The sequence below is a fragment of the Stigmatopora nigra genome, chromosome 18 (genome assembly GCF_051989575.1).
Source record: "Stigmatopora nigra isolate UIUO_SnigA chromosome 18, RoL_Snig_1.1, whole genome shotgun sequence".
Lineage (NCBI taxonomy): Eukaryota > Metazoa > Chordata > Actinopteri > Syngnathiformes > Syngnathidae > Stigmatopora > Stigmatopora nigra.
Genome location: NC_135525.1, coordinates 11472914 through 11497111, shown reverse-complemented (window position 1 = coordinate 11497111; position 24198 = coordinate 11472914). Strand labels below are relative to the sequence as shown.

Sequence of the window (24198 nt, the reverse complement as noted above, 5' to 3'; positions counted from 1 at the left end):
TGTCTTTCAAATAAAGTTATTGATTCAATTAGTGACGTAGACCTTGGGGTTGAACGTCCCCCACGGCGCATGCGCGTGTTGACATCGACATAGACTTGTTATTCAAATAAAGTTTTTTCAATTCAATGTGTGACGTAGAACTTGTGGTTGAACGTTCCCTACGGCGCATGCGCATGTGTCCTGAACACGTGAAGTCAACATGGGCGACAAATATCGCGTTGAATTAGACAAAGCGCAGGTAAGAACACATTTACCCCTACAATTAATTTAATGTTAGCCTCCATAATGTCAATAGCGTTGATATTAAATCGATACACGCGCTTTGGCGTTAGAAAAATGTCAAATTATGATGAAACCGTGTCGTGTGATAGCCACTAAGCTAGCTAGCTAGTTACATCCCTCGGTTGAAAATGGTCCCACTCTATTAGCAATCAATGTACTGTCATTTCTTTTTAAAGGTGAAAAAGTCCATTGTAGCACTGCAGGCTTTCCTGAAATCCCTTGCAACCAGCAGCAAAAAACTTTTCAAGGATGAGGATCAAAAGATCGACCTATGCTTCTGCCTCTGGAAGATCCCCCACAAATCTCAGACCATTCGGATGTAAGTTCTCTCGTCCCTATTAATCCTTAAACGTGTAAATTGTAACATATGTATAGATATCCATTGGCATGCTATATCAGACCAATGGTAGGGAACCTATGGCCCGGGAGCCACATGTGGCTCTTTTGATGAGTGCATCTGGCTCTTTGCTAACCTGTGAGCTAAAATATGGAAACTGCTGGTGACAGAACTGAAATATAACATCAAGAACTGCTTTAATCTTCATTTTTAGACTTCTGGAATGCATCCTTATTGATAGGCAACAGCGTATTAATATTTTTTAATCATTTTTTTCCACTTTAAATAAATGATGTGGAGAAATAATTTGGAAAACAACCCTCCCTTTCTGAGATGTTTCTGTATTTTTAAGCATCCCTTTCTTGTTTGCTCTTCAGCCCGTTGCCTCACTCCCATCGCACAGACTCCGAAGAAGTGTGCCTGTTCACCAGAGATGAACCCAAAATGACCGGAGAGCAAACGCAAAAGTTTTATAAGCGCCTGCTGCAAGAGAAAGGGCTTAAAAGTGTCAAAGAGGTAATCCACAACATCAAGAAAAGCAAAAAAACAACAACTTTTGAACCATTTGCTGTGTATATGTTGTTCCAGGTCATCCCTTACAAGATCCTCAGGACAGAGTATAAACAATTTGAAGCCAAACGACGGCTTCTGGGAAATTATAGGATGTTCCTGTCTGACGATCGCATTCGCCGCCTTCTGCCGTCCCATATTGGAAAACACTTCTATAAAAGCAACAAGTAAGAAAGGGGATTTTAATCATCAATTCTGGGACTCCTTGTACTAAATGGAAAGGGGTTTTTGGGGAGAATTTGAGCAAGTTTTAGCCATAACAGCGCTTCTTTTTCCTCAGGGAGCCAATGTCGGTCTCTTTGGAGGGCAAAAATTGGGACCGAGACCTCCAGAGATTGATCCAGGGAACCTCTTTCAAGGTCAACAACAAGGGCTCCAGCTGGTGGGTTGAACAATTTTCGATAGAATATTATTTGTATATATTTTTTAGATTTTACAAGATGATTTTTGAGCTAAAATCCAGAAAAAAATGGGTTAAAATTGTAATTATAAATTTTAATTAAGGGAAATCAGGAAATATTATGTACATCTATAATCTTGATCTAAAACAATGTATGTTTTAGCGTTTTTTTAAATATTTTTAGATTTACAAAATTATTTTTGAACTAAAAACTCAGAAAAATGTATTGACAAAATTACAATGATTGAATTAAAAAGGGGAAATCAGGAAATGTAATATACATCTATACTTGTTATTTGAATTTGATCCTAAAACAAAGTCAGTTCTTATGATGTGGCTGGCCAGATTTTGGCCCCCGGACCGCCATTTGGACACCCGTGAACAGGAGTTTGACCATTTTTTTTCTCCTTATTTTATTTTCCCCTCAGCATGGCACGCATCGGCCGCACCGACATGACCGTGGACGAACTGACGGAAAACATCATGGCGGCAGTTAAGGTCATCATGGAAAAAATCCGGATGGTGAGTACAAAAAAATCCCAGTTTTTACGCTTTGGCATACTTGGAAAATGCATCCACTTTTCATTGATGCCATCTTCCCATCCTTTTCTCTATTTTTTAGAAAGGGCCCGTGGTCAAGATGATTCACCTGAAGAGTGAAAAATCTGTGGCACTGCCCATCTACACTTCCACCCTGACTCACCTGGACACCCAAGTCGCCAAGCTAGAGAGGGTAAGAAAATACTCCAAAAATACCCTCCAAAGCCGTACAATCGAGCCTCATGCGCGCCACGTCTCTGCAGAGGGAGGAAATTCGGAAAATAAATCAAAGCGCCGAGGAGAATCGAGCGGAGGAGGAGGAGAAGAAGAAGAAGAAAAGAAAGATTGAAGTGGACAAGGGAGATGAAGTTAAAAAGGACGGAGAGGAGGAAATCCCTCAGCTGGTCCCCATCAAGAAGAGCAAAGTGGCAAAGCCCAAACTGCAGGTTGGTGACTCCCCTGCCGCTCGCCATTCAAATATTTCATTCAAATTGTAGACATTGATTGTTTTTTTCTGCTTTTTTTGTCTTTTTGCAGCGGAGGAAGCGCAAGCTTTCTAAGAGTAAACCTGCGACTAAAAGTAAACCTGCGACTAAGAGTAAACCTGCGACTAAGAGTAAACCTGCGACTAAGAGTAAACCTGCGACTAAGAGTAAACCTGCGACTAAGAGTAAACCTGCGACTAAGAGTAAACCTGCGACTAAGAGTAAACCTGCAACTAAGAGTAAACCTGCAAAGATGCCACGCAAACGCAGCAGGGCCACAAAAGTCAAACGTGCCGAACCAAAAGGAAAAAAAACCAAAGGCAAGGAGAGCGTAGCATAGCCAAATTTTATTTTTAAAGAGGATCCCTGTTGTCGTCCTCTCCCTTTATATCTGTTAATTGCTCTTTTTAAAATAAAATAAGTTGAGAAATGAGTTTGTTTCTGGCCTGTCTCAAATGGCTTCTGGCTGATCCTCACAAGGCTTGTGTAAGATATTTGTTGAATGGAAGTCACGGCATGAAGGATGGGCGTGCTCAGGCGGAGACCCTTCTCGGCGCTGAAACGCGACAAACGCCGTCCACGTCAATATACACGCTGAAGGTCCTTGAGGAGGGTTGGCGGCGAACTTACTCCACCAGGGGGAAGGTGGCGTAGGTGCACGTGGGGCCCAGAACGGCACAACCCAGGCTGTTGGTAAGCGAAACGTGGAAAAGGGGGACGATTTGGAAAACATGGCAACTTCTGGAGGTAAGCAACCTATGGCGTCCGTCGCCATTTTTTTCGGTTCTGAGGCTGGTGCACTCACCATCAGGTTTTTAACTTGGCCACTCCCAAGCAGGCGCTGCTGTGGCACACTTTTTGTACGACATATTATAGTAAGTCTTTTTTGGGTCAAAAACGACATAGTATAAGTCTTTTTTGGGTCAAAAACGACATAGTATAGTAAGTCTTTTTTTTGGGTCAAAAACGACATAGTATAGTAAGTCTTTTTTTTGGGTCAAAAACGACATAGTATAGTAAGTCTTTTTTTGGGTCAAAAACGACATAGTATAGTAAGGCTTTTTTTGGGTCAAAAACGACATAGTATAGTAAGTCTTTTTTTTGGTCAAAAACAACATAGTATAGTAAGTCTTTTTTTTGGTCAAAAACAACATAGTATAGTAAGTCTTTTTTTTTTTGGTCAAAAACGACATAGTATAGTAAGTCTTTTTTTTTGGTCAAAAACGACATAGTATAGTAAGGCTTTTTTTTGGTCAAAAACGACATAGTATAGTAAGTCTTTTTTTGGTCAAAAACGACATAGTATAGTAAGTCTTTTTTTTTTTGGTCAAAAACGACATAGTATAGTAAGGCTTTTTTTTGGTCAAAAACGACATAGTATAGTAAGTCTTTTTTTTTGGTCAAAAACGACATAGTATAGTAAGTCTTTTTTTTGGTCAAAAACGACATAGTATAGTAAGTCTTTTTTTTGGTCAAAAACGACATAGTATAGTAAGTCTTTTTTTTTGGTCAAAAACGACATAGTATAGTAAGTCTTTTTTTTGGGTCAAAAACGACCTAGTATAGTAAGTCTTTTTTTGGTCTAAAACGACATAATATAGTAAGTCTCTTTTTTTGGTCAAAAACGACATAGTATAGTAAGTCTTTTTTTTGGTCAAAAACGACATAGTATAGTAAGGCTTTTTTTTCTTAAAAAACGACATAGTATAGTAAGGCTTTTTTTCGGGTCAAAAACGACATAGTATAGTAAGTCTTTTTTTTTGGTCAAAAACGACATAGTATAGTAAGTCTTTTTTTGGTCAAAAACGACATAGTATAGTAAGTCTTTTTTTTGGTCAAAAACGACATAGTATAGTAAGTCTTTTTTTTGGTCAAAAACGACATAGTATAGTAAGTCTTTTTTTTTGGTCAAAAACGACATAGCACAGTAAGGCTTTTTTTTTGGTCAAAAATGACATAGTATAGTAAGTCTTTTTTTGGTCAAAAACGACATAGTATAGTAAGTCTTTTTTTTTTGGTCAAAAACGACATAGTATAGTAAGGCTTTTTTTGGTCAAAAACGACATAGTATAGTAAGTCTTTTTTTTGGGTCAAAAACGACATAGTATAGTAAGTCTTTTTTTTGGTCAAAAACGACATAGTATAGTAAGTCTTTTTTTTGGTCAAAAACGACATAGTATAGTAAGTCTTTTTTTTTGGTCAAAAACGACATAGTATAGTAAGTCTTTTTTTTGGGTCAAAAACGACATAGTATAGTAAGTCTTTTTTTGGTCTAAAACGACATAATATAGTAAGTCTCTTTTTTTGGTCAAAAACGACATAGTATAGTAAGGCTTTTTTTTCTTAAAAAACGACATAGTATAGTAAGGCTTTTTTTGGGTCAAAAACGACATAGTATAGTAAGTCTTTTTTTTTGGTCAAAAACGACATAGTATAGTAAGTCTTTTTTTTTGGTCAAAAACGACATAGTATAGTAAGTCTTTTTTTGGTCAAAAACGACATAGTATAGTAAGTCTTTTTTTTGGTCAAAAACGACATAGTATAGTAAGTCTTTTTTTTGGTCAAAAACGACATAGTATAGTAAGTCTTTTTTTTGGTCAAAAACGACATAGCACAGTAAGGCTTTTTTTTTGGTCAAAAATGACATAGTATAGTAAGGCTTTTTTTTGGTCAAAAACGACAAAGTATAGTAAGTCTTTTTTTGGTCAAAAACGACATAGTATAGTAAGTCTTTTTTTTTTGGTCAAAAGCGACATAGTATAGTAAGTCTTTTTTTGGTCTAAAACGACATAGTATAGTAAGTCTTTTTTTTTGGTCAAAAATGACATAGTATAGTAAGGCTTTTTTTGGGTCAAAAACGACATAGTATAGTAAGTCTTTTTTTGGTCAAAAACGACATAGTATAGTAAGGCTTTTTTTGGGTCAAAAACGACATAGTATAGTAAGGCTTTTTTTTGGGTCGAAAACGACATAGTATAGTAAGGCTTTTTTTTCTTAAAAAACGACATAGTATAGTAAGGCTTTTTTTTGGGTCAAAAACGACATAGTATAGTAAGGCTTTTTTTGTCAAAAACGACATAGTATAGTAAGTCTTTTTTTTGGTCAAAAACGACATAGTATAGTAAGTCTTTTTTTTGGTCAAAAACGACATAGTATAGTAAGGCTTTTTTTTGGGTCAAAAACGACATAGTATAGTAAGGCTTTTTTTTCTTAAAAAACGACATAGTATAGTAAGGCTTTTTTTCGGGTCAAAAACGACATAGTATAGTAAGTCTTTTTTTTGGTCAAAAACGACATAGTATAGTAAGTCTTTTTTTTGGGTCAAAAACGACAGTATAGTAAGTCTTTTTTCTTGTAAAAATGATGCATGTTGAGGCATTTGAGCAATAATATATTTGACTTTATTTATACATAATGAAATAATCTGGCCGATCTTCACAAGGCTCGTGTACGTACAAGATATTTGTTGAATGTAAGTCACAGCACGGAGAAAATGTTCCCCACAAACTCATGTCTTGCTTTGTTGACAGACTGGTGCTGGTGCCCCCCGGATTGCGCCTTCATCCAGGAGTCTCCGGCACCCCAGTGAGCGGAGGCTGACATGGTCATGCTTTTGGACGGATTCAGGCGGACGACGAGTCATCACTCTGGTCACGTGATCTTGATGTCCAGTCGGGAAGAGCTGGTTGAGCGGCCGCAGGAGCACGTCGCCACCGTCTTCGTCATGCCAGGTTGGAAACCGCGTCTGTAAAATTTTAAAGATATTAAAAATGTTGTCATTTTGGGCAGTGATGAGAAATCAGTGTCTTTGTGTCATGAAAGGTGCATCGGACAACGTGGAAGAGGAAGGAGCAGGAGGAGAAGAATGGGGTGCCGTGGAACGACAGGTCGCTGCCTCCTTGCCCCACCCCGTGACAGCCGTGGGTTTGAGCTGTGTCCCTCTCCGTCATTCAAAAAATAAAAATGTCAAATAAAAAAAATGTTTCCATGTCCTTCTTCTCTTCACTTGGCGGTTTGCTCTGCTTTGTAAGTTTACTTTTCCCACTTCAAAGTACTAAGTATGATCTGGGAGTGAAAAGAGACAAAACAACAACTACTACTACCTATTCTTGTAGAGTGATGGCTCAGTGGATAAGTCATCAGTCTCCCACATCTGAGGTCCTGGGTTCAAGTCCCAGTGCCTGCAAAGATTTTCCCAATATAATTCAGTTCAAAGAATAAGTTAAAATATCTAAGTGTTTAAGTGTATAAGTATAAGTATTCAGTGGTGGATGAAACATTTAGTCAAAAAATGACTAAGTGTTTAACACCCATTTCCAAGGATAAAACGTTTCAACACCTATGTATAAGTGGGGCACGAGTTGGTGTAGTGGGTTGCACACTCGCCTTTGCACCGAGAGAACGTGAGTTCGCTTCCCGGTGTCGGCGGTTCACTGACCAAGCAAGCGGTCGAGGGTCGGCCGAAGGCCGACCCGAGAACGCCTTTCGCACATACAGGTCCATCAAGTGTCTTCCGAACTGCCGAAGGCAGTTCGGAATATAACCTTTTGCTGAAAAGTATGACTAAGTGTTTCATAAAAATTTAAAAGTTTTTCTTTTTTTTTCTTCTTCTTCCATTTACTCACTCACCTACATGGTGTTATGGTGATCAGCCAAATGGCGACAGCGGGAAGCGAACCCAGGTCTCCCCGACCGGAGTCCGGTGCACTAACCTCTGCGCCACCAAGTGGACTACACTTTTCTCTGTAATCATTTCAGTGTTGTACAAGTCCACAGAAATGACTAAGTGAAAATGTGTCCCAAGCGGGATTTGAACCCAGGTCTCCCAGACGGGAGTCCGGTGAACAAACCTCTGCACCACCAAGAGGCTCCAATTTCCATGGTCGTCATTTGAAGTTCTTGACTACAAATACACAGAAAGAACAAAGTGAAAATATGTCCCAAGCGGGATTTGAAGCCATTTGGCTATGAACACGCACAATGATCGCTGCAATAAAGCGAGAGACATCCCATACATACCGCCGAGGCAATACGAGAGGATAGCGGTCGAATTCATCCGCAAGCTGCTCCCAAACCGACTACTCCATCCTGTCAAAGACCACAAGAAAAAAAGCCTTACTATACTGTCACTTTATTTAAACGAAAAAAGCCTTACTATATACACGATCATTAGCAAAAATAAAGAAGTGGTCAGATATGACCAATATTACTGTAGTGTCTTTCCACATTTTATATTAAGTCTATAAAGGAATTTCGAATTGGAAAAGTCATCAATGAGCCGTCTTCTTTTCTGTCCTTGTGCGACCTTTGAAACGACTATAAGACACTGAACGCAATTCGATTTGGAGATATTATAACTACAAGTGGAACTAGTATATCTTTAGAGAAGCTTACAATGTAGAAAACGGGAGCATTTCTTACCTTTTCGCCGCCATGCGTCGAGCACACAAAAATCAGCCAACGTCAAAAACAACAACTTCTTGAACTTCTGTTCATGTCCTTTGACAAACGTGTTTTGGTTGGAGCTGACCCAAATAAGGCAGTTTAGATCATGAAATTAAAAAGCAGAAAAGACGTTTACAAACAAAACAATGCAAACAGCTCAACGAAATGCGGTTTTCTTCCGTGGTCTGTTTCACTTCCGGCGCACCAATGTGACGTCACTTCAGAAACGCCCTCGACTTTTTTCCTTTTTTCTCAATAGTTTCAAATGAAAGCCTAGTCTTATGGGATGCTACGTCTTTATATCGAATCAAAAGCCTTTATTTTCATCATACAAAGCTGTGTATAATGAAATGGGAGAAATATAATTCAACAAAGGTGTTCTCATAAGGTCCTCTCATGGTGTAGTGGTTAACTCACCTGACTTACATGTGGGAGTCTATGGTTCAAAATCCAGATAGGAAAATTTTTCCCTTAATTATTATGTCCATGTATGTGTTGTCAAGACTTCTCAATAATGACAACATAAATTGTGTCAACTTGATGGTGTAGTGGTTAACTCACCTGACTATCATGTGGGAGACTAGGGTTCAAATCCCAGGTAGCAAACATTTTCCCTTAATTATTTTTATGTATGTGTAGTCAAGACTTTCCAATAATGACAACACCTAAATGTGCCTACTTGATGGTGTAGTGGCTAACTCACCTGACTGCAATGTGGGAGACTGGGGTTCAAGTCCCAGGTAACACTTTTTCCCCTTGAATAGAAACAACAATGTGTAGTCAAGATTTCCTATAATGCTAAAATAAAAAGTGGCTACTTCGTAGTGTAGTGGTTAACTCACCTGACTGCCACCTAGGCATTTGTGGTTCGAAACCCAGCTGGGAATGTTTTTTCCTTTAAATAGAAACAACCGTGTGTACTCAAGGGTTTCCAAAGACAACAAGTTACAGTATGTGCACATCGTGGTATAGTGGTTAACTCACCTGACTAACATGTGGGAGGCTGGGGTTCGAATCCCCGGTAGGAAACATTTTCCCTTCAATATTTCTATGAATGTGTAGTCAAGACCTTTTAATAATGACAAAAACATGTGGTCACTCGATGGTGTAGTGGTTAACTCACCTGACTCCGATGTGGGAGGCCGGGGTTCAAATCCCAGGTAATATTTTATTTCCTCTTAAATAGAAACAACTGTTTGTAGTCACGATTTCACAACAATCACTTAGTAAAGTGTGGTCTCTGTGTGGTGTAGTGGTTAACTCACCTAACTGCCATGTTGTCAAGTGGGGTTCGAATCCCAGTGACTGTGACTTATCTTAATTTTAATGGGGAAAAAAAAACCTATTCCATATACTGAACTACATTGTGTAGTCAAATGACATCTTATTGTATTATTGGAAGGTCTTGACTACAAATATAGAAAAAGAACTAAGGAAAAATGTATAACAATGTTTACTTGGGAGGGAGAAGAAGAGAAAACCCAGAGAATAGCTTGACTTAGTGCCTGGAAGCTTCAGAGCCATGTTTATTTCCTATAAACAAATGTTGAATGTAATGTCACTTATCACATTGGCTCAGACTGAGCTTAAAAGACATCCTACACTAACAAGTGGAGGAATGATTCAAACAACTTCATCCATTTCGGAACAAAAAAACAAAAACAAAGACTCAGTCTGCATTCCATTTCTTGATTTTCCATTCAATGTAGCCGCCTCCCTTTCTTAGCGTTCTCAGACAACAATTTATTTAGGATGATATACTTACTTTTACATATTTAGAAAAAAAAAAGTTGGAAATAGTGCTCCTGGAGGATAGTCTCTGTGTGATGTTGGAATAAGGAGAGACAGTGAGAGATAAACATATGACATCTTCTTAGCACTGGATTGGACGAGCCAAGAGCGATGGAGGAGTGACCTAAAAGGTTGCGTGACTTACATACAGCAGTTCTTTTCTTGACTTTTCTTTGTCTCAACTCACAGCCACCAACCCAGAATCATCCGGGCAAAAGATCTGAAGCTCGGAATGGGCCACCAATCACATCTTTCCGGGGGCTGACGGCATCATACCCGGCACCCCACCAGACATTCCGGTGTTGGGCCCCAATAGGATCTGAGGGGAAAACAATAATAATGATGCACTCAAACGTGATAAGCATTTATTTGGACATTGTTGTTGTCAGATTGTTGTTACCTGTCTCTGCTGCTGTATCTGCTGTTGCTCCAGCTGTAGCCGCTCCGTCTCAAAGACGACGGGCAAAACCAGGATCATGAAAGACGTAGTTCCCACCCACAGTGCCGAGCGAGAGAAACTGAAACGGGGAAACCAGTCTAAACGGGTCCCATTTTTGAAGGTAAAACTATGTGGGGCTTACCCGTACAACTTCTTGGCCAATGAGACGGAACACTGCGCCGAGAAGTCGGCAGCGGTACGAACTTTGTCGGGAAACATCTCTGTCAGCCCCCACAATCGCTCCACTAGAGTCTCATCAAGCTAAAAGAGAAATAAACAAAATCACATCAACCAAGCAGTTTATATTCTAATGAAACACCACTATACATATTTGTTCACAAATACTAAAACCAATACTGTAACTACAGTGGTCTTGGTACATTAACTGCATCGAAAGTGGTATGACGAGGGATAAAAAATCTAGTTTTATTAAAAAAATCGCTCATGCAAGTGACTTATGCTGTTATTTAACGTAATGGCCATTTATCTATAAATAGCATTACGTTTTAATGGCAATTTTCATTATCTTATGTATGATATAGCTGTGTTCTGTTAAGATAGGCTTTCTTAACTATCGTGACTTTTTGGGCTTGTATTATGTATTTTTTTTGTCTCGTGATTATTTATTTGACGTGTCTAGGCTCATTTACTTGCAAATCTGAGCGAGTTATCTCAAGTAGAGAATACCGTAGCGAACTGCACTGCCGTTTTCGGAAGAAACTCTCAGGAAACGTGCACATATTTATGCATACTACACAACAATTTACACATTTTGGAGGTGAACTCACGTCGTCATCATCTTCGTCGTCGTCAATTTCATCCTCAGGGGGTCGAGTTGCCACCGGGCCCAATGCCGGGGACAGCTCCTCGATTCCGGCCATGACTTCCCTTGGCTCTCCTGCGACTATGTCTTGTCGTGGTTTATAAAATAACCTCGATGATTAAATAGCAAGTATTTTTCAGGCAAGTGCCAAGGTGCGTCTAAAAAAACCTGCTAAAGCTAGCATGCGTGTATCCATGCGACAACCTGAGGTCACCGGTAGATCTAGTACGCACGCGCAAAATGGTCAACCTGATGACGTACATAAAAAGGGTCATTTGTTAGTATGTATGGATTAAACAGCGCCCTCTACTGTTCGGCGGTCTTTCTTGCATGCGCTGGCATTAAGTGACCAAAACATAACTTGTTTTCTTAACCGTTGTTTCCCTGTGGTTGTAAAACAAACAGATTAAGAATGATAATTCGTTTTTTAATTAGATAATAAGTAAGTATAAATAGTTCGTTAAGAGGATCCAGAAAGTGGCTATATAAACGAGTTAGTATTCAATAACGTAATGTGACATTTCTATCCCTTGAACAATGATAATAGAACTAATGCTGCTATATGGCATTTGGGTTAGAGGAATGAACAATTTCAGATATACATGTAAAGATTTTAAACGTGTGTACCGAGGCCTTGGCTCATCAGGCCCTTATAAAAATCCCTAAAGTCAGCACACCTCTAAGTTCAAGTACGACATGGTCCAGGCCGATAACACGCTGTAATACATTAACCTCAAAATGACACAACATTGACTTAAACTCTGACATTTATGCCGTGTCGTTGGTATTTTTGACTTTCCCGTTTACGTAAACAAGCCGTGTTTTTGTGCCTTTTTCTTTCCACGGGACGTTGGAGCAAAAGAGGGACGGAGGGATTCCTTGTTTACATCCTCTCGGAGTACGCGGAGGGGGCGGGCTGACTCCGCCCTCATTCTTTGCCCCTGACGTCATTGTCGCTTGTGTTTCTTTCTTTTTTTTTTTTTTTATGAATGAAAGAATCCCACCTCAGAGAGCAGTGGACTAGTCATTCCGGGAAAAGGCGGACTGACATTTTGTCGCCATATTCGAGCCAGCGGCTAAATTGTCACATTTGCGACCTCCGAGACACCAAAGACGCGTATGCGAGTCGGAAAGAAGAGCCGAACGCCGGCGGGAAGCGTATCCTTACATCGGAAATTCACCAAATAAACCAAGAAGGAGTGAGTGAGCAGCTGTTTACTTTAATCTCTCGTCGCCGACACCGCTGATGCTAAAGATGCTAACGGCTCAAATTACAAGCATGTTATAAAGCGATCGTACCAATGATTTCTACCCCGATTTAATCCTTGTGATGTCATATTACATCGCCTTATTTTTGCCTCCTAGACGAGATTCCGCCCATGGTTGTAATTGTGCGTCAAAGGGGTCTTTATTCCAATGTTTTGCAACCGTGCTAAAACGGATAGCGCAGGCTGTCGCGCAGGCTGTTTACTTGAGAACAGAGACGAGGCTCTCGGAAGTAACCGTGCGTCATGTCAAGTAGCCCTTTAGGGACAGAATGGATCCATTTGGGCGTTTGTCGCCGTTATTTGTGGCTTGCGCGTGGCCGCGTTGCGTTCACTTGTTGCTCGGAGAGGTATTTTTAGCCCGACTAGAATATGCGCGGATATCCTGTAGTCTTGAGACCAATATAGTAACGCGTCGCCGTCGCCGCCGCCGTTTGGCTTTTGGTGGATTTTTGGTTCAAGGAAGGGACTGGCCCTAACCGGTTTAGCCTTAGCGGGTCGATGGCTGGATTGCTGAATCACCGTGACTTGACGAAAACGCCGAGGGTTTGCGGCCACGGCCACTTCACGGACCGACGGACGGACGGACGGCCCACGTATTTTCGGGAAATTCCACTGAGTGACCGAGCGGACGCCAAATGAAACCGCGCCGTCGCGTTTTTCAGATGAGAGTAGTAAATCGTCACGTCACGCTGGCCATCAGCATGTGCTTAAAGCTTTCAAGATGGGACTCGAACCCAATTAACGTCATTTCTGATTCTAATTACATTTCCTTTGCCAGGAATGTGGACTAAAATGACATTTTCAGTCGACATACTAGGGATGGGGAATCTCAGCATTATCTCATGATATGCACGGGTCAGGAATTTAATCTAGTGTTCTTTGAAGCAACCAATAAACAAAAAAACAAGATGCCTTCTGTTATGAGTTTATCACCATTAGATGTTCAATGAATTTGATCAAATGGATTGGACGTCTATCGCTGTCAATGGCAGTTAAACAGTGATATAACATCTCATTTTTGAATTCAGTTAATGGCCAAAAGACTTCAAAACAGATGTAACATACTTCTATGGGCTTTCCCGTCACGCCTCCATGCCCTCTTGGAATGATTCTTTTTCTGTCATGGCAGCCATGATGTCATCCGCATCTTCCCCCCAAAAAATGACCCCTTGACCTTAAAAAGTGGGTGAAAACAGACACATGACAATGGAGGAAAAGCATTAACTTTTGAAATGTATGACACATTTAAAACAAAAAGTCATACATTATAGTTACTATACATGTATATCAACTTTTTTTTAATATCGGACATAATAGCATCATTTGAAACGTAGTGGAAAGAGCAGAAGTGAGTCCAACTTTGAGCCAGACCACTATCAGTCAGGTCAAAGTGCCTTTTTTTTTAAAGTTAAAGTTAAATAACAGAAGGGCCAGATAAATCAATGAGGAAGTTGGCTGGAAATTGTTTCGCACGCAACATACTTCCTTCTCAGCTCACAAAACGGAGGCCTTGACAGAAATTAGCAGACCAACGCCGTCGCCACGCCAACAGTTGGAGGACTTTTTGAAATAAAGTCACGTCGACGGCGACCCCGCTCAAATAACTGACCTTAAGAGGAATGTGGGAAGTCACGCGGCGGCGGCGGCGAGGTTGAAAACGACAAGAAGGTCGCTCTAAGACGCCGCCGCGGGGTTAAACAAACGGCGGCGCGGCGTTTGGTGTTGCTCAAGTGTACGTGTTGAGTTTAAGGGGTCGTGGCCAGGAGGAAATATTTGGTCTGAGCCAAAGCCCACCATCCCAGTTGAGATTAAGTTAAGAAAAAAGATCATTTGTTGTTGGAAGCAATGGCAATAGGAATGACATCAGCATTTCTTCCGTCCCATAATGGCTGAGTCATGCATGGGTGGCGGCTACGCTAGTTGCTAGCCAAGCAAAAGTCTGGCTATCTTTACATATTGCTACATTTGCTAACCAGCAACATTCCAGACATTGTTACTTGCTGTTGTATAGAAAGTAAATTTTGAAGTTAAGATAAGAAAAGTGTTGTTTTTTCCAATGAAAGTTTTGGACGGTTGGCCGTGTGTTGACAGGAGGAAGTGTTGCTTAGGACACCTGCCTTTGAGCAAGCGCCACCACCAAAACAAGTTCCTCCTTAGCGCGCGGCTAACAAAAAAAAGGGGCTTGTCACTTTCAAAAAAAAAAACTAACAAACTTCCCTTTCGTATCAAAGCACACAATTTGAGCGTGCCTTCTGCTTTTGTCCCTCCCTCCCTCCGCCTTAGCGTGACTGGCGGTCTTGTGAGCGGACGCCCGTGTCGGCGTGATGCGCTACTGACTCGCATGTGACCGTTTACTGAGGCTAACGTTGCTCTTTTTTTTCTCTAGAGCGTCCAAATCTGCGCCCACTGGTTCTTGGGGGCGGGGGGAAACCCGAGGAGCGACCAATCATGACCACGGAGAGGAACAGCAAAGCCCTCAAGGTAACATTGGGGGGGAAAAGGAAGAGAGAAAAAAGTGGGAGGAGTTTCTTTTCTCACCCCGCCCCCTCCCCCACCATTCAGGTGAAGCAGGAATGCGGCGAGAACGTGCCCTTCCTGTCGGACGGCGAGCTGATGTCGCTGTCGGTGCGCGAGCTCAACCTGCACCTGCGCGGCATGTCCCGCGAGGAGATCCAGAAGTTGAAGCAGCGGCGGCGCACGCTGAAGAACCGCGGCTACGCCGCCAGCTGCCGGGTCAAGCGGGTTTCCCAGCGCGAGGCCCTGGAGCAGCAGAAGATGGAGCTCCAGAGGGAGGTGGACCGGCTGGGGGCCGAGAACGCCGGCATGAGGAAAGAGCTGGAGGGCCTGGGGGCCCGACTGGCCGCCTTGCAGAGGTTCGCCAGGGGCCTGGAGGCCGGCGGCGGGGGTGCCGGAGGAGGCCTGCTGGCCACCGCCCCCCGCCTCAACACGGCCTCCGTCATCACCATCGTCAAGAGTCCGCCGCAGGCTCAAGCGCAGAGGGACCAGGAGTCTCCTTAAACCCGGTGGAAAGCAGACTATAGGGGGCGGGGTCAGGGTTACGATTGGACACTCCCACCAATGGAAAGACAGAAAGAGATGGGGAAGAAAATACTAAACATCCGTACTATTTCCCACAGGCGGAGCGGGAGTCCCGATCAAAGTAGTTTTTCTTCGACTTGGTCACGTCAAAGTTTGTTTTTTGTTTGTTTTTTTTGTTTTGTCCCGCGTCACATCCAGGATTGGCGCGGGCTCAAATCCCACTTTGTAACTGGTGCCGTTTTACGCCACCAAAAGGTCAAAAGCTACTTCTGCTTCTTTTTTGGGGGAACACCACCAAAAAACACAACAACAAAAAAAGCAAATACACCAAAACTTCTTTGCCGGCGGTCTGCATTCCCAGTTACTTTGAACACTTCCTTTTTTTTCAAGCTCAATGGCACAACAGGGTTTGTCCTAGTGTTGCACCGACCACTCAAACGGATTGGACGTCTATTGGCAACTACAACAACAACAAAAAAAGTCATTTCGGTTCATTTCCTCCAACTTGAGTGGACATCTATCTAATTATATTAAACTATTTGCCCATAAAAAGCAGCAGTTTACAATTTTTTAAAAAAGTACGTTTTATTTTGAAAAATTAGGATTGAGACCCCCCCCCCAAAACAAGATCGGCGCAACACTAGTTTGTACACCAACACGGTGCCTTCAGTGGTAGTGGGAATTATGAATGCTAACCCCATTGACAGTCCATCCCACTTTTTTTGTCTTGGCTAAAATAGCACAGGTTTATTTTATTTACTTTTTTTGGAAGAGTTCTTACTGCAGTAATGATTCCGCTAAAAGGGGCGGCGACTCGGAACTCAGCGCACGCACATTCCTCTTCCCGCCTTCTCATTGGTCATGTTTGTACGTGCCGTCGAGACGCAAATGTTGAATGACATTTATCAGAGATATATTCTATATTTTATTTGTATTTAAAAGTAGACATTTTGACGAGACGAGCTAACCGAGTGCTGTGATGTCCTGTATGTTTTCAGTACTTCCGTGGGTGTGTGTGGGTGGGTGGGCGGGGCATATTTTCACCTCTAATCGTTATTGTGTGACAACCATTCCTACTTCACCAAATGTTTAATTCCTGTTAGCTACGTAGCATTACGCGCAAAGTCGACGGCCACGAAGATTCGTGCACGTGTCTTTTTGCCATATTTGTACTGGCTTGCCATGGTGGCTTCTCGGAGGGATATTATTTTCATGTTTTTGCTTTTTGTTTGTAGTACAAAGCCCCAGCCGTGACAGTATAAACAAAAAATTGCTTGTGCGCATGAGCTAATACTTTGTGTGAACAAACTAGTATTCTTCCTTCTACAAAATATAACTGAAAACGGATATTTAGAGTGTGCCCCCTTAAGGGATGGCACCCTGTGCATTTGCCCATTGCAAAGACCGGCCCTACGCTTGAGTAAAATCGTCCGTATGATGTATTTTTTTTGTTTACACAAATATTAGCTTGTGTGGGAGGCTATTTTTTTTCCATGTCATTTCTGGGGCTTCGTATTTCGAATGTGTGTGTGGAAAATGGAGAAAGGCTGAGCAGGGGGTGATGGAGGCAAGATAAAATGAGAGGTCGGGAGACGTGACGTCGAATGGAAATGGAAAGTTGGAAAGGAAGGAAGTTGAGGAGCGTATTCACCTGAAAAAAAAGCCACAACGGGCCAAGGAGAATTCTTAACCCGATTAGACTAGACGTGTCGGAAAAGCGTCGATACACACGGAGCTTCTATTTAGCTATATGAATATGTGTGGTTTAGAGAAGAAGAAAAAAAAGCATTTATCTATATTTCCAATGTCTCACCTCTTGTCAAATTGTGCTGGACGTTTTGTGATACTTGCAAAACAAAATGGTCTTTGTATTTATTGTACTTTTTCTATTGTGAAAATTGAAGTACATCATCTATTTTATATATTAATTATAATAAATGTTGTACATATTGTACATAAAATGCTGTGCTTTTGTGCTGAACTACATCCTCATTATTGGCTGATTTTTAGCAATATTGTTTTACAATATTCTTGCACAGTTTAGTATCCTTCCCACATGCACTAACTCATACTTATTTACCCAGTCAGCATTAGTCATTCATTTAAAAATAGGCCTGTGCAAGCTTCTCTTCTCGTAACGACAAGGGAAACGAACCCTAGAGAAAATATGTCCTGACCTACTGGTTTCTATTTCGTGTCGGTAAAACTGACTGACGTAAAGTTCCAAGGAATACTTTTAACAGGTGCTTCCACGAATCAATGTTATGACACTGGAATGCAAATTACCATATGCGTTCTCTATGGCAACGGGCCTTATTTTGGAAACCTGGAAATGGCACCATCTAGTGTACAAATGCGGTATTACACGTCGATTGAAAATTTTTTGTACGTATATCATTTCAAATTAAAGCACGGATTATTTTTTTGTTCGCTGTGCACTTTTGACGATGATGAACGAAGCAATAACGCCGGTTTAATTCTTGTTTTTTGGTTGCCATGCTATTGATTAGGTCAGCTAGCTCGGCTAAATCCAACTGATTGTTATTTGCCAATTGGTCAAAGCTAAGTTGAAGAAAATAATTGTATGAAAACAACAGAATAGATGACTTACCAGCTGCTAGTTTCTGCAGGTGTCCAATTATGAAGTTCATCCCTCGGTCGGATGGGGAAAAAGAAAGATGCCTCTTTTTTTTCCTTCTTCTTCTTGAATTTCCTACACAACATGCATAAACCATTTTCCAAGAAAAAAAAAAACAATGAATGAAAAAAAAGTGTGGTTCATTTACCAGTCAAAAATTGTGGTGCTATTTATTGCCAACTAAATACAACAATGTATTTTTTTTTTAAAGTCCTTTTCATCTTCTCATGAAATGTAGCAAAACATCATCAGAACGAAATACTTAAAAAATAAAGCCGAGCCGACTATAAAAAAAGTATGCTATCAAAGTCAGATTAAAAAAAAATATTAGTAGCCTTAAAGAAACACAATAATATAACAGTTATGGAGCATTTTAAAGCAAACTAGCTTATAGCATTCCAAATAAATGTGCTTTTATCCCCCTCCTTACTTGCCAGAGAACGCTAACGCCATTTCCAAGTGCATTTGGCAGTTTAAAATTCTTCATCGGAGCTCAAGAGGAAGGTCTTCTCGGCGTCCCGGCCCACGCCGACCACGGCGAAGGAGCGCGAGACGGGCGCCGCCACGCCCTGCTCCAACGTGGACTGCTGCGTGTAGTGCTGGTAAGCCGGGGAGAAGTTGTGGATGGCATCCTGGACCATGTCTCCTGGGTTCATGGTCTCCTTCAGGCTGCTGGAGATGCTCTTCATCGGGGCGCAACGCCCTGCATCGTAACAGAAATTCAATTAAATCAAGACCTTAGCGACGAGGGACGAAAAAAAAAAACAACTGGGAAGGTCCCACACTTGTGCGACTGGCTTCTAATTATTCAATTAAAAAAATTAAAATATCCACTGTGAGCCTTCATGCTCTTAAAAAAAACGTCTCAAAATGTATATTTTCCTGCATTTTTTTCTGTTGACGTCTGTCCAAATAAAACTAGGTCAAAGGGTGTCAAAGTGGTGGCCCGGGGGCCAAATCTGGGCCGCAGCATCATTTTGTGCGGCCCAGGAAAGTTAATGATGCCAACTTTCTGTTTTAGGATCAAAATTTTAATCCATTTTTTCTGTTTTTAGTTCAAAAATAATTTTGTGAAATCTAAAAATATATATTTTAAAAAAATCAAAATATTATATCTAAAATGAGTCCATGTGATACCCACCAAACTCTCCATATGTAGGAAGAGGTCCTTCAAATTGCAGCAGAAGAGAAAAAAAATGACAGAAAAACGTTTTTGGTAAAAAAAAAATGTGAGGGGGAGATGAGACCAAAAAAATAGAAAGTGGGTCTGCGTTAAAGTTACGTTTAGAAAAGCAATGCTTTTTCCTCACCGAGCGTGTTCAAACTTTTGTCCACGTAGACGGTGTAGGTGAAAGCCAGACGCAGAACCAGCGCGGCAAAAAACATCTCGATGCAAATGATGAAGTTCTGGTAGCCGGCCGCCACCGTCCCCTCCCCCACGGACACCTCCAGGGAGCTGATCCGGGGGATGGCGCCGCACTTTTCCATGATGGCCAGAAAAAAACCTGAGTAGATGGGAAAAAAGGAGCTTTTGAGTAGCTCAGACATGGCCAAACTACGGCCCCCACCCACCCACCCACCCACACCATCCCAACCCCTGTCGATTCAACTTTTTCAAACATGGGCCATCAAAGTGCAAACTTTTGACCATTTGGACCCATTTAAGAGCACCTTTTATGAGTGATATTTCCCCCATTTCATTATATGCAGTTGTGTATGATGACAATGAAGACTTTGGATTTTTTATAAAGGCGTAGCATCTCATAAGACTAGGCTTTCATTTCAAACTATTCCAGAAAATGTAGCTTTTCATAAAGTGCAATACTAGGTGTCCTGCGAGTGCAATCAGTGGATTGGCATCAGCTGCTTGTCACAGCCCAACCCCCGCTGGTTCAAAATTTGTCAGCTCGGTCGGTGCTGGACGTCTTGAGCCAAAAGCTACTACCCCCACCCTCCTCCCACGACATCCCAACCCCCGTCCATTCAACTTTTTCACCTATATATGTGCCTTTGTCACCTTTGCAAAACCATCCCCTGCCTGGTATAAACTGTCAAAAGCCAGTTCAAAACTTTTTTTTTTTTTACCTATTTCAAACATGGGCCATCAAAGTGCAAACTTTGGACCATTTTGACTCATTTAAAAGCACCTTTGCTAAATGATATTTCACATATTTAATTCTACACAGCTTCATATGATGACAATAAAGGCTTTTGATTTTTTATAAAGGTGTGGCATCTCATAAGACTTGGCTTTCATTTCAAACTATTCCACAAAGTGTAGCTTTTCATAAAGAGCAATACTAAGTGTCCCGCAAGTGCAATCAGTGGATTGACACCAGCTGCTTGTTTCAGCCCAGCCCCCGCTGCTTCAAGTTTGTCGGCTTGAGGCAAAATGTGCCTCCCAAGCAAGCCACAGTGGCCCAACCCCCGTCCATTCAATTTTGTCAGCTATGTACCTGCCCATATGGACCCTGCCTGGTATAAAATAAATAGGTAACCATAGCATTTTTGGATTCAAAGCAGATTGGGACGGACGCACCTTGCCAAAAAGACAGGAAGATGACCGACTTGACCATGAAGAACTTGAGCACCGGCCGGTAGGGGGTGAGCAGCTCGCGGGTTGCCAGGTAGAAGAGGAAGAGGGCGTAGAGGGACAGGCTCACCGACACATTGTAGACGATGGTGACGTAAAGGTAACCGCTGGCGGCACTGGCGATAAAGAGGAGCTAGGTCAGTGGCGGAGAGGGTCAAAAGGTCAAACGGCGCACTCACTCACTCAAAGTCTCCGTCTCGGTATTTTCCGTAGGCCTGCAGGACCACGGTGACGGCGGCCATCAGCGGCTTGACCACGCAGAACTGCAGCGTGGCTTGCTTGCAGAAGCGCAGGAAACCGATGGAGTACGCCTTGCCCTTTAAGCAGCACGTGCCCGACGTGCAACTGGACCTGTAATGGACGCCAAATGGCACGGCTGGATAACTTTGTCACGTATTTGTTTGTAGGATTGGCCGCCAAATGCGCTCAGGCATGAGCCTTCCAGACACGCTAGAAGGCGGGACTTACTGGATGGGCTTCCCTCGAATTTCGGCCATGATGGCGCTCTCTCCTCCCAAGTATTCGTAGCACAGACTTAGGAAGTTGTAGATGACAAATGCTGCACACAAACAAAAAGGGATGTGCCGGGTTAGCGAGTTGAACGTTGAAAAGAGAACCCCCCCCCCCAAAATAAAATATAACATGAGGCACTCCTTGGCGTCCAATGGGAGTGGCCGGTTACCCTCGTAGCAGTCCCGGATGGTGTCAAAGTAGACGTAGAACTGGTCGTTGGTGAAGAAGAGGAGGCTGAGCCAAGAGTCGATGGCGTAGATGGGGACGATGAAGAGGATCCGCACGATGTGTCGTTGCTCCCGAGGCGAACTGTAGAAACGCAGGTGCATGTAGATCTGCAAATATCAAAAAGAAATACATCAGCAACTTGTTGCCGGGTAAGCCTTGACGTTGGGACTTGGAAATGTTGGTTCTACGCATACAATCAAGATTTGACATTCATTTGGAGCACACTTCATTATTATTTGTTTTCACAGGCTTTAAAAAGGAAGATATTTCTGTCCCAGGTGTTTGTTCGGGCACGTTTACCCGCCGAGGGAGGTTGCCCGGCAACCGTGCCCATCTTCGGGCCCCGTGTGTCTTTCATTTTCCGGAGCCCGTGACACGGTGAAAAGTGGTTTTATCTTCTGGATCAAGGGTGTCAGACTGGGGTTTGTTCACGTGCCGCATTAACGTCAACTTGGTTTCACGTGGAGTGTACGTATTTACCTGGTGGCAGGTGAGGAGGAGGGCGGTCCACACAAAGAAGCCAGACACGGCTTGGGCCGCCGGGGTCATGAGAAAAATGGGCTGCTCTTGGATGAGCAAGGGGAATCGAGGGTAAAGGGACACGTTGGAGCCTCCCGCCGGAGGCGGCGGCGTGGAGGGGGGACCCGACACCGCGGGAGACTCCGCCCCCAGCCTCTCCGAGAGGGGCACGTCTCGCCGCCAGAGCATCTGGAGGAAAAAAAAAATAAAAAGCAAAGTCATCTTTTGAGTCATGTGACAGACTCGGTCAACTGATCCAACTTTTTTTGCTGAAAAATATACTTTTTAAGGAGTTAACCTTCCATAGGCCACTGACAAAAAAAGCTCAGCAATTATATATATATATAGAAATATTCTAAAACATGCTATATATTTGGATTTTTTTGGTTTCTTAACTCGGTAACTGCCGTAAAAAGTGTATTTCGTGTTTTGCTGCCAGCCCTCCTTGCGCGGCTCATATGTTAGCACTAAAATACGTCAATGAATACACTTTAGAAATTCCGTAAAAGTCACAAGGACAGAATTGTGTGAGTCACACAAAGACAATGACACCTGTGTTCAAGTACATTCCAAAAAGTTTGCCAGCCAATTGTTGACCAAAACTTGAATGATGACCTACCTCATGTACAAGTGAATTTTGGTTGGACGCTTGAGCTATTAAAACCACCTCTGAGAGCAGTAAGACAAGGTAATAGAATATCATAAAGCCTTTCAATTGTCATGAAAACATGACAGAATAAAGACATATATGATTTGGACCATAATGACATCATTTTCTTTATAGAATTCATATTTTCTAGTGGACACAATCTCAAAAGAAATTTTGCAGTTTTTGATACATTTGTATGATATGTTAACAGCACAAAATAGGGTTGTGTTTGTTTTGGTGACATCTAGTGGCCAGGAAGGAAAACAAGGTGAAAAGTATTTTTTTCGTTGCCTAGGTGATTTGTTTTGGATGATTGGATTGCGCTTTAAAAACATCAACAACAACAAATAAAATCAGGCTACATGTAGTGACGCCTTAATGACGCTAGGGGTCTGCAAACTCCCACACAATGAAGTTTAATCGTCCAAACAAATAGTGTAATATCTGAAAAAATGGGGTTCTCCTGCTTTCATTTGCACCAAACAAATTGCAACCTGGTCGGTTGCCCACACATTACATTGCACCCTGGTCGGTTGCCCATAAAGCCCTTTGCAAAAACCGGCCCTGGTGCCCATGGATGTTATTTGTTTTGGTTTGCAAAGGATCAGCAGATACACACATAAAAGAGAAGTGAAGGCATCAGCAGTCACTCATTGGGGACATCTGCCTGTTTTTTTTTCTAATAGGCAAATAAATCACCCCCACACACAGGAATAATAAATAATCTGTTTGTGCCAGAAGGTCAGGGGTTGGCAACAGATGGCCGGCTGTGATTATCCTCATCCTCATCATGACAATAAAACGTGAGGTAAATCCGTCCTCGTAACGTGTTATTGTATGTATTGAAACAAGCACTCCCCCCGCCCCAACCGAAAAAAACAAACAAATGAAATCAAAACAATTCTTACCTTTGCCACCGGTAGGTTCCCCGCGACAACACAACAGATGACGTCGAGTTTTCAAACCTGGATTTGACAAGTCCGTAGACTTCAATTAGCCGTTGGTTTTATTTATTTTTTGGCGTGTTTTGGACTTACCGAAAAAGTCGTCCAATGTCTCGCAGGACGAAAATAGCTGGTAAACGGCCTTAATTCCAGCTCAGAGAAGCACCGTGGCTCCCTCGAACATCCATTTTGGGTCCTCAGCAAGCCGTTAAAGTTGTCGTTGTTGCCCTGTTTCTCCTCATGGCACGCAATTTAAGCGTCGGGACGAGCTGTTACTCACTTTTACACCGGTGGAAGTCAGTAAAGGGGTTCGGTTAGCTCGATAGCGAACTCTTGTCATTTGGTTGTCCGGAGTGGATTTGGATTTGGGAGCCCTCCCTTTCCCTGCCAACACTTCGGAGTAGCAGGAAAAGTCCCACCCACTTAGCTGCATGACAAATAAGTAACCAATCGCAAGCGTGATAGCAAAGACCCAGCCAATCACAGTTCGAGAGACTCCAAAACGCGGAAGTATAATCAAAAATGGAGAATTTGTAGTCCAAAGAGATGAATAACGCAAAGTAAACAAGGTTGACTTCCTGTTTCCCGCTCCAATAAACATATCTGTCGTGTTTGTGAAAAGTTCAGGGAAAAATAAATATATTTAGGACGAAAATTTGTATGACATATAACTCTATTTGTGTCATTTTAGAAAT

The 24198-nt window shown here is 42.1% G+C and overlaps 4 protein-coding genes and 1 long non-coding RNA gene across 12 annotated transcripts; 2 read left to right on the top strand and 3 right to left on the bottom strand.

Moving 5' to 3' along the window:
• Positions 1-97: 97 nt before the first annotated feature.
• On the top strand, positions 98-3047 carry rsl1d1 (ribosomal L1 domain containing 1). 4 transcript variants are annotated; one of them, XM_077738935.1, is made up of 10 exons: positions 98-238; positions 459-601; positions 997-1135; positions 1208-1356; positions 1470-1571; positions 2018-2111; positions 2212-2322; positions 2393-2575; positions 2667-2769; positions 2842-3047. In XM_077738935.1, the coding sequence occupies exons 1-10, from the start codon at positions 200-202 to the stop codon at positions 2952-2954; spliced, it is 1176 nt and encodes a 391-aa protein (XP_077595061.1). In that variant the 5' UTR covers positions 98-199; the 3' UTR covers positions 2955-3047. The 4 variants fall into 4 exon arrangements, with proteins under 4 accessions (XP_077595061.1, XP_077595060.1, XP_077595059.1 ...); XM_077738934.1 differs by having other exon boundaries at positions 2667-2787; positions 2860-3047; XM_077738933.1 differs by having other exon boundaries at positions 2667-2787.
• Positions 3048-5992: 2945 nt separating this feature from the next.
• LOC144211955 (uncharacterized) lies at positions 5993-9278 on the bottom strand. Its single transcript, XR_013329688.1, has 9 exons — positions 9044-9278; positions 8902-8954; positions 8763-8814; positions 8036-8139; positions 7634-7702; positions 7465-7517; positions 7327-7357; positions 6718-6795; positions 5993-6359 (listed from the first exon to the last, which is right to left on the bottom strand). It is a non-coding gene; the product is annotated as an uncharacterized LOC144211955 (long non-coding RNA).
• A 274-nt stretch (positions 9279-9552) lies between these two features.
• On the bottom strand, positions 9553-11362 carry tomm22 (translocase of outer mitochondrial membrane 22 homolog (yeast)). 2 transcript variants are annotated; one of them, XR_013329687.1, is made up of 5 exons: positions 11078-11362; positions 10432-10550; positions 10251-10368; positions 9996-10169; positions 9553-9878 (listed from the first exon to the last, which is right to left on the bottom strand). XR_013329687.1 is itself a non-coding variant. In XM_077739532.1 (4 exons), the coding sequence occupies exons 1-4, from the start codon at positions 11168-11170 to the stop codon at positions 10095-10097; spliced, it is 405 nt and encodes a 134-aa protein (XP_077595658.1). In that variant the 5' UTR covers positions 11171-11362; the 3' UTR covers positions 9553-10094. The 2 variants fall into 2 exon arrangements, 1 of the variants encoding a protein (XP_077595658.1); XM_077739532.1 differs by having other exon boundaries at positions 9553-10169.
• Positions 11363-11978: 616 nt separating this feature from the next.
• Positions 11979-16036, top strand: maff (v-maf avian musculoaponeurotic fibrosarcoma oncogene homolog F). The gene is made up of 3 exons (XM_077739164.1): positions 11979-12311; positions 14767-14861; positions 14943-16036. The coding sequence occupies exons 2-3, from the start codon at positions 14829-14831 to the stop codon at positions 15396-15398; spliced, it is 489 nt and encodes a 162-aa protein (XP_077595290.1). The 5' UTR covers positions 11979-12311; positions 14767-14828; the 3' UTR covers positions 15399-16036.
• A 2160-nt stretch (positions 16037-18196) lies between these two features.
• tmem184ba (transmembrane protein 184ba) lies at positions 18197-23902 on the bottom strand. 4 transcript variants are annotated; one of them, XM_077739618.1, is made up of 10 exons: positions 23597-23902; positions 23468-23524; positions 21872-22099; positions 21333-21498; positions 21119-21209; positions 20834-21001; positions 20597-20766; positions 19368-19562; positions 19199-19225; positions 18197-18760 (listed from the first exon to the last, which is right to left on the bottom strand). In XM_077739618.1, exons 3-10 carry the CDS (start codon positions 22097-22099, stop codon positions 18531-18533), a joined length of 1275 nt encoding a protein of 424 aa, XP_077595744.1. In that variant the 5' UTR covers positions 23468-23524; positions 23597-23902; the 3' UTR covers positions 18197-18530. The 4 variants fall into 4 exon arrangements, with proteins under 4 accessions (XP_077595744.1, XP_077595746.1, XP_077595745.1 ...); XM_077739620.1 differs by lacking the exon at positions 19199-19225; XM_077739619.1 differs by lacking the exons at positions 23468-23524; positions 23597-23902 and adding an exon at positions 22530-22585.
• Positions 23903-24198: the final 296 nt, after the last annotated feature.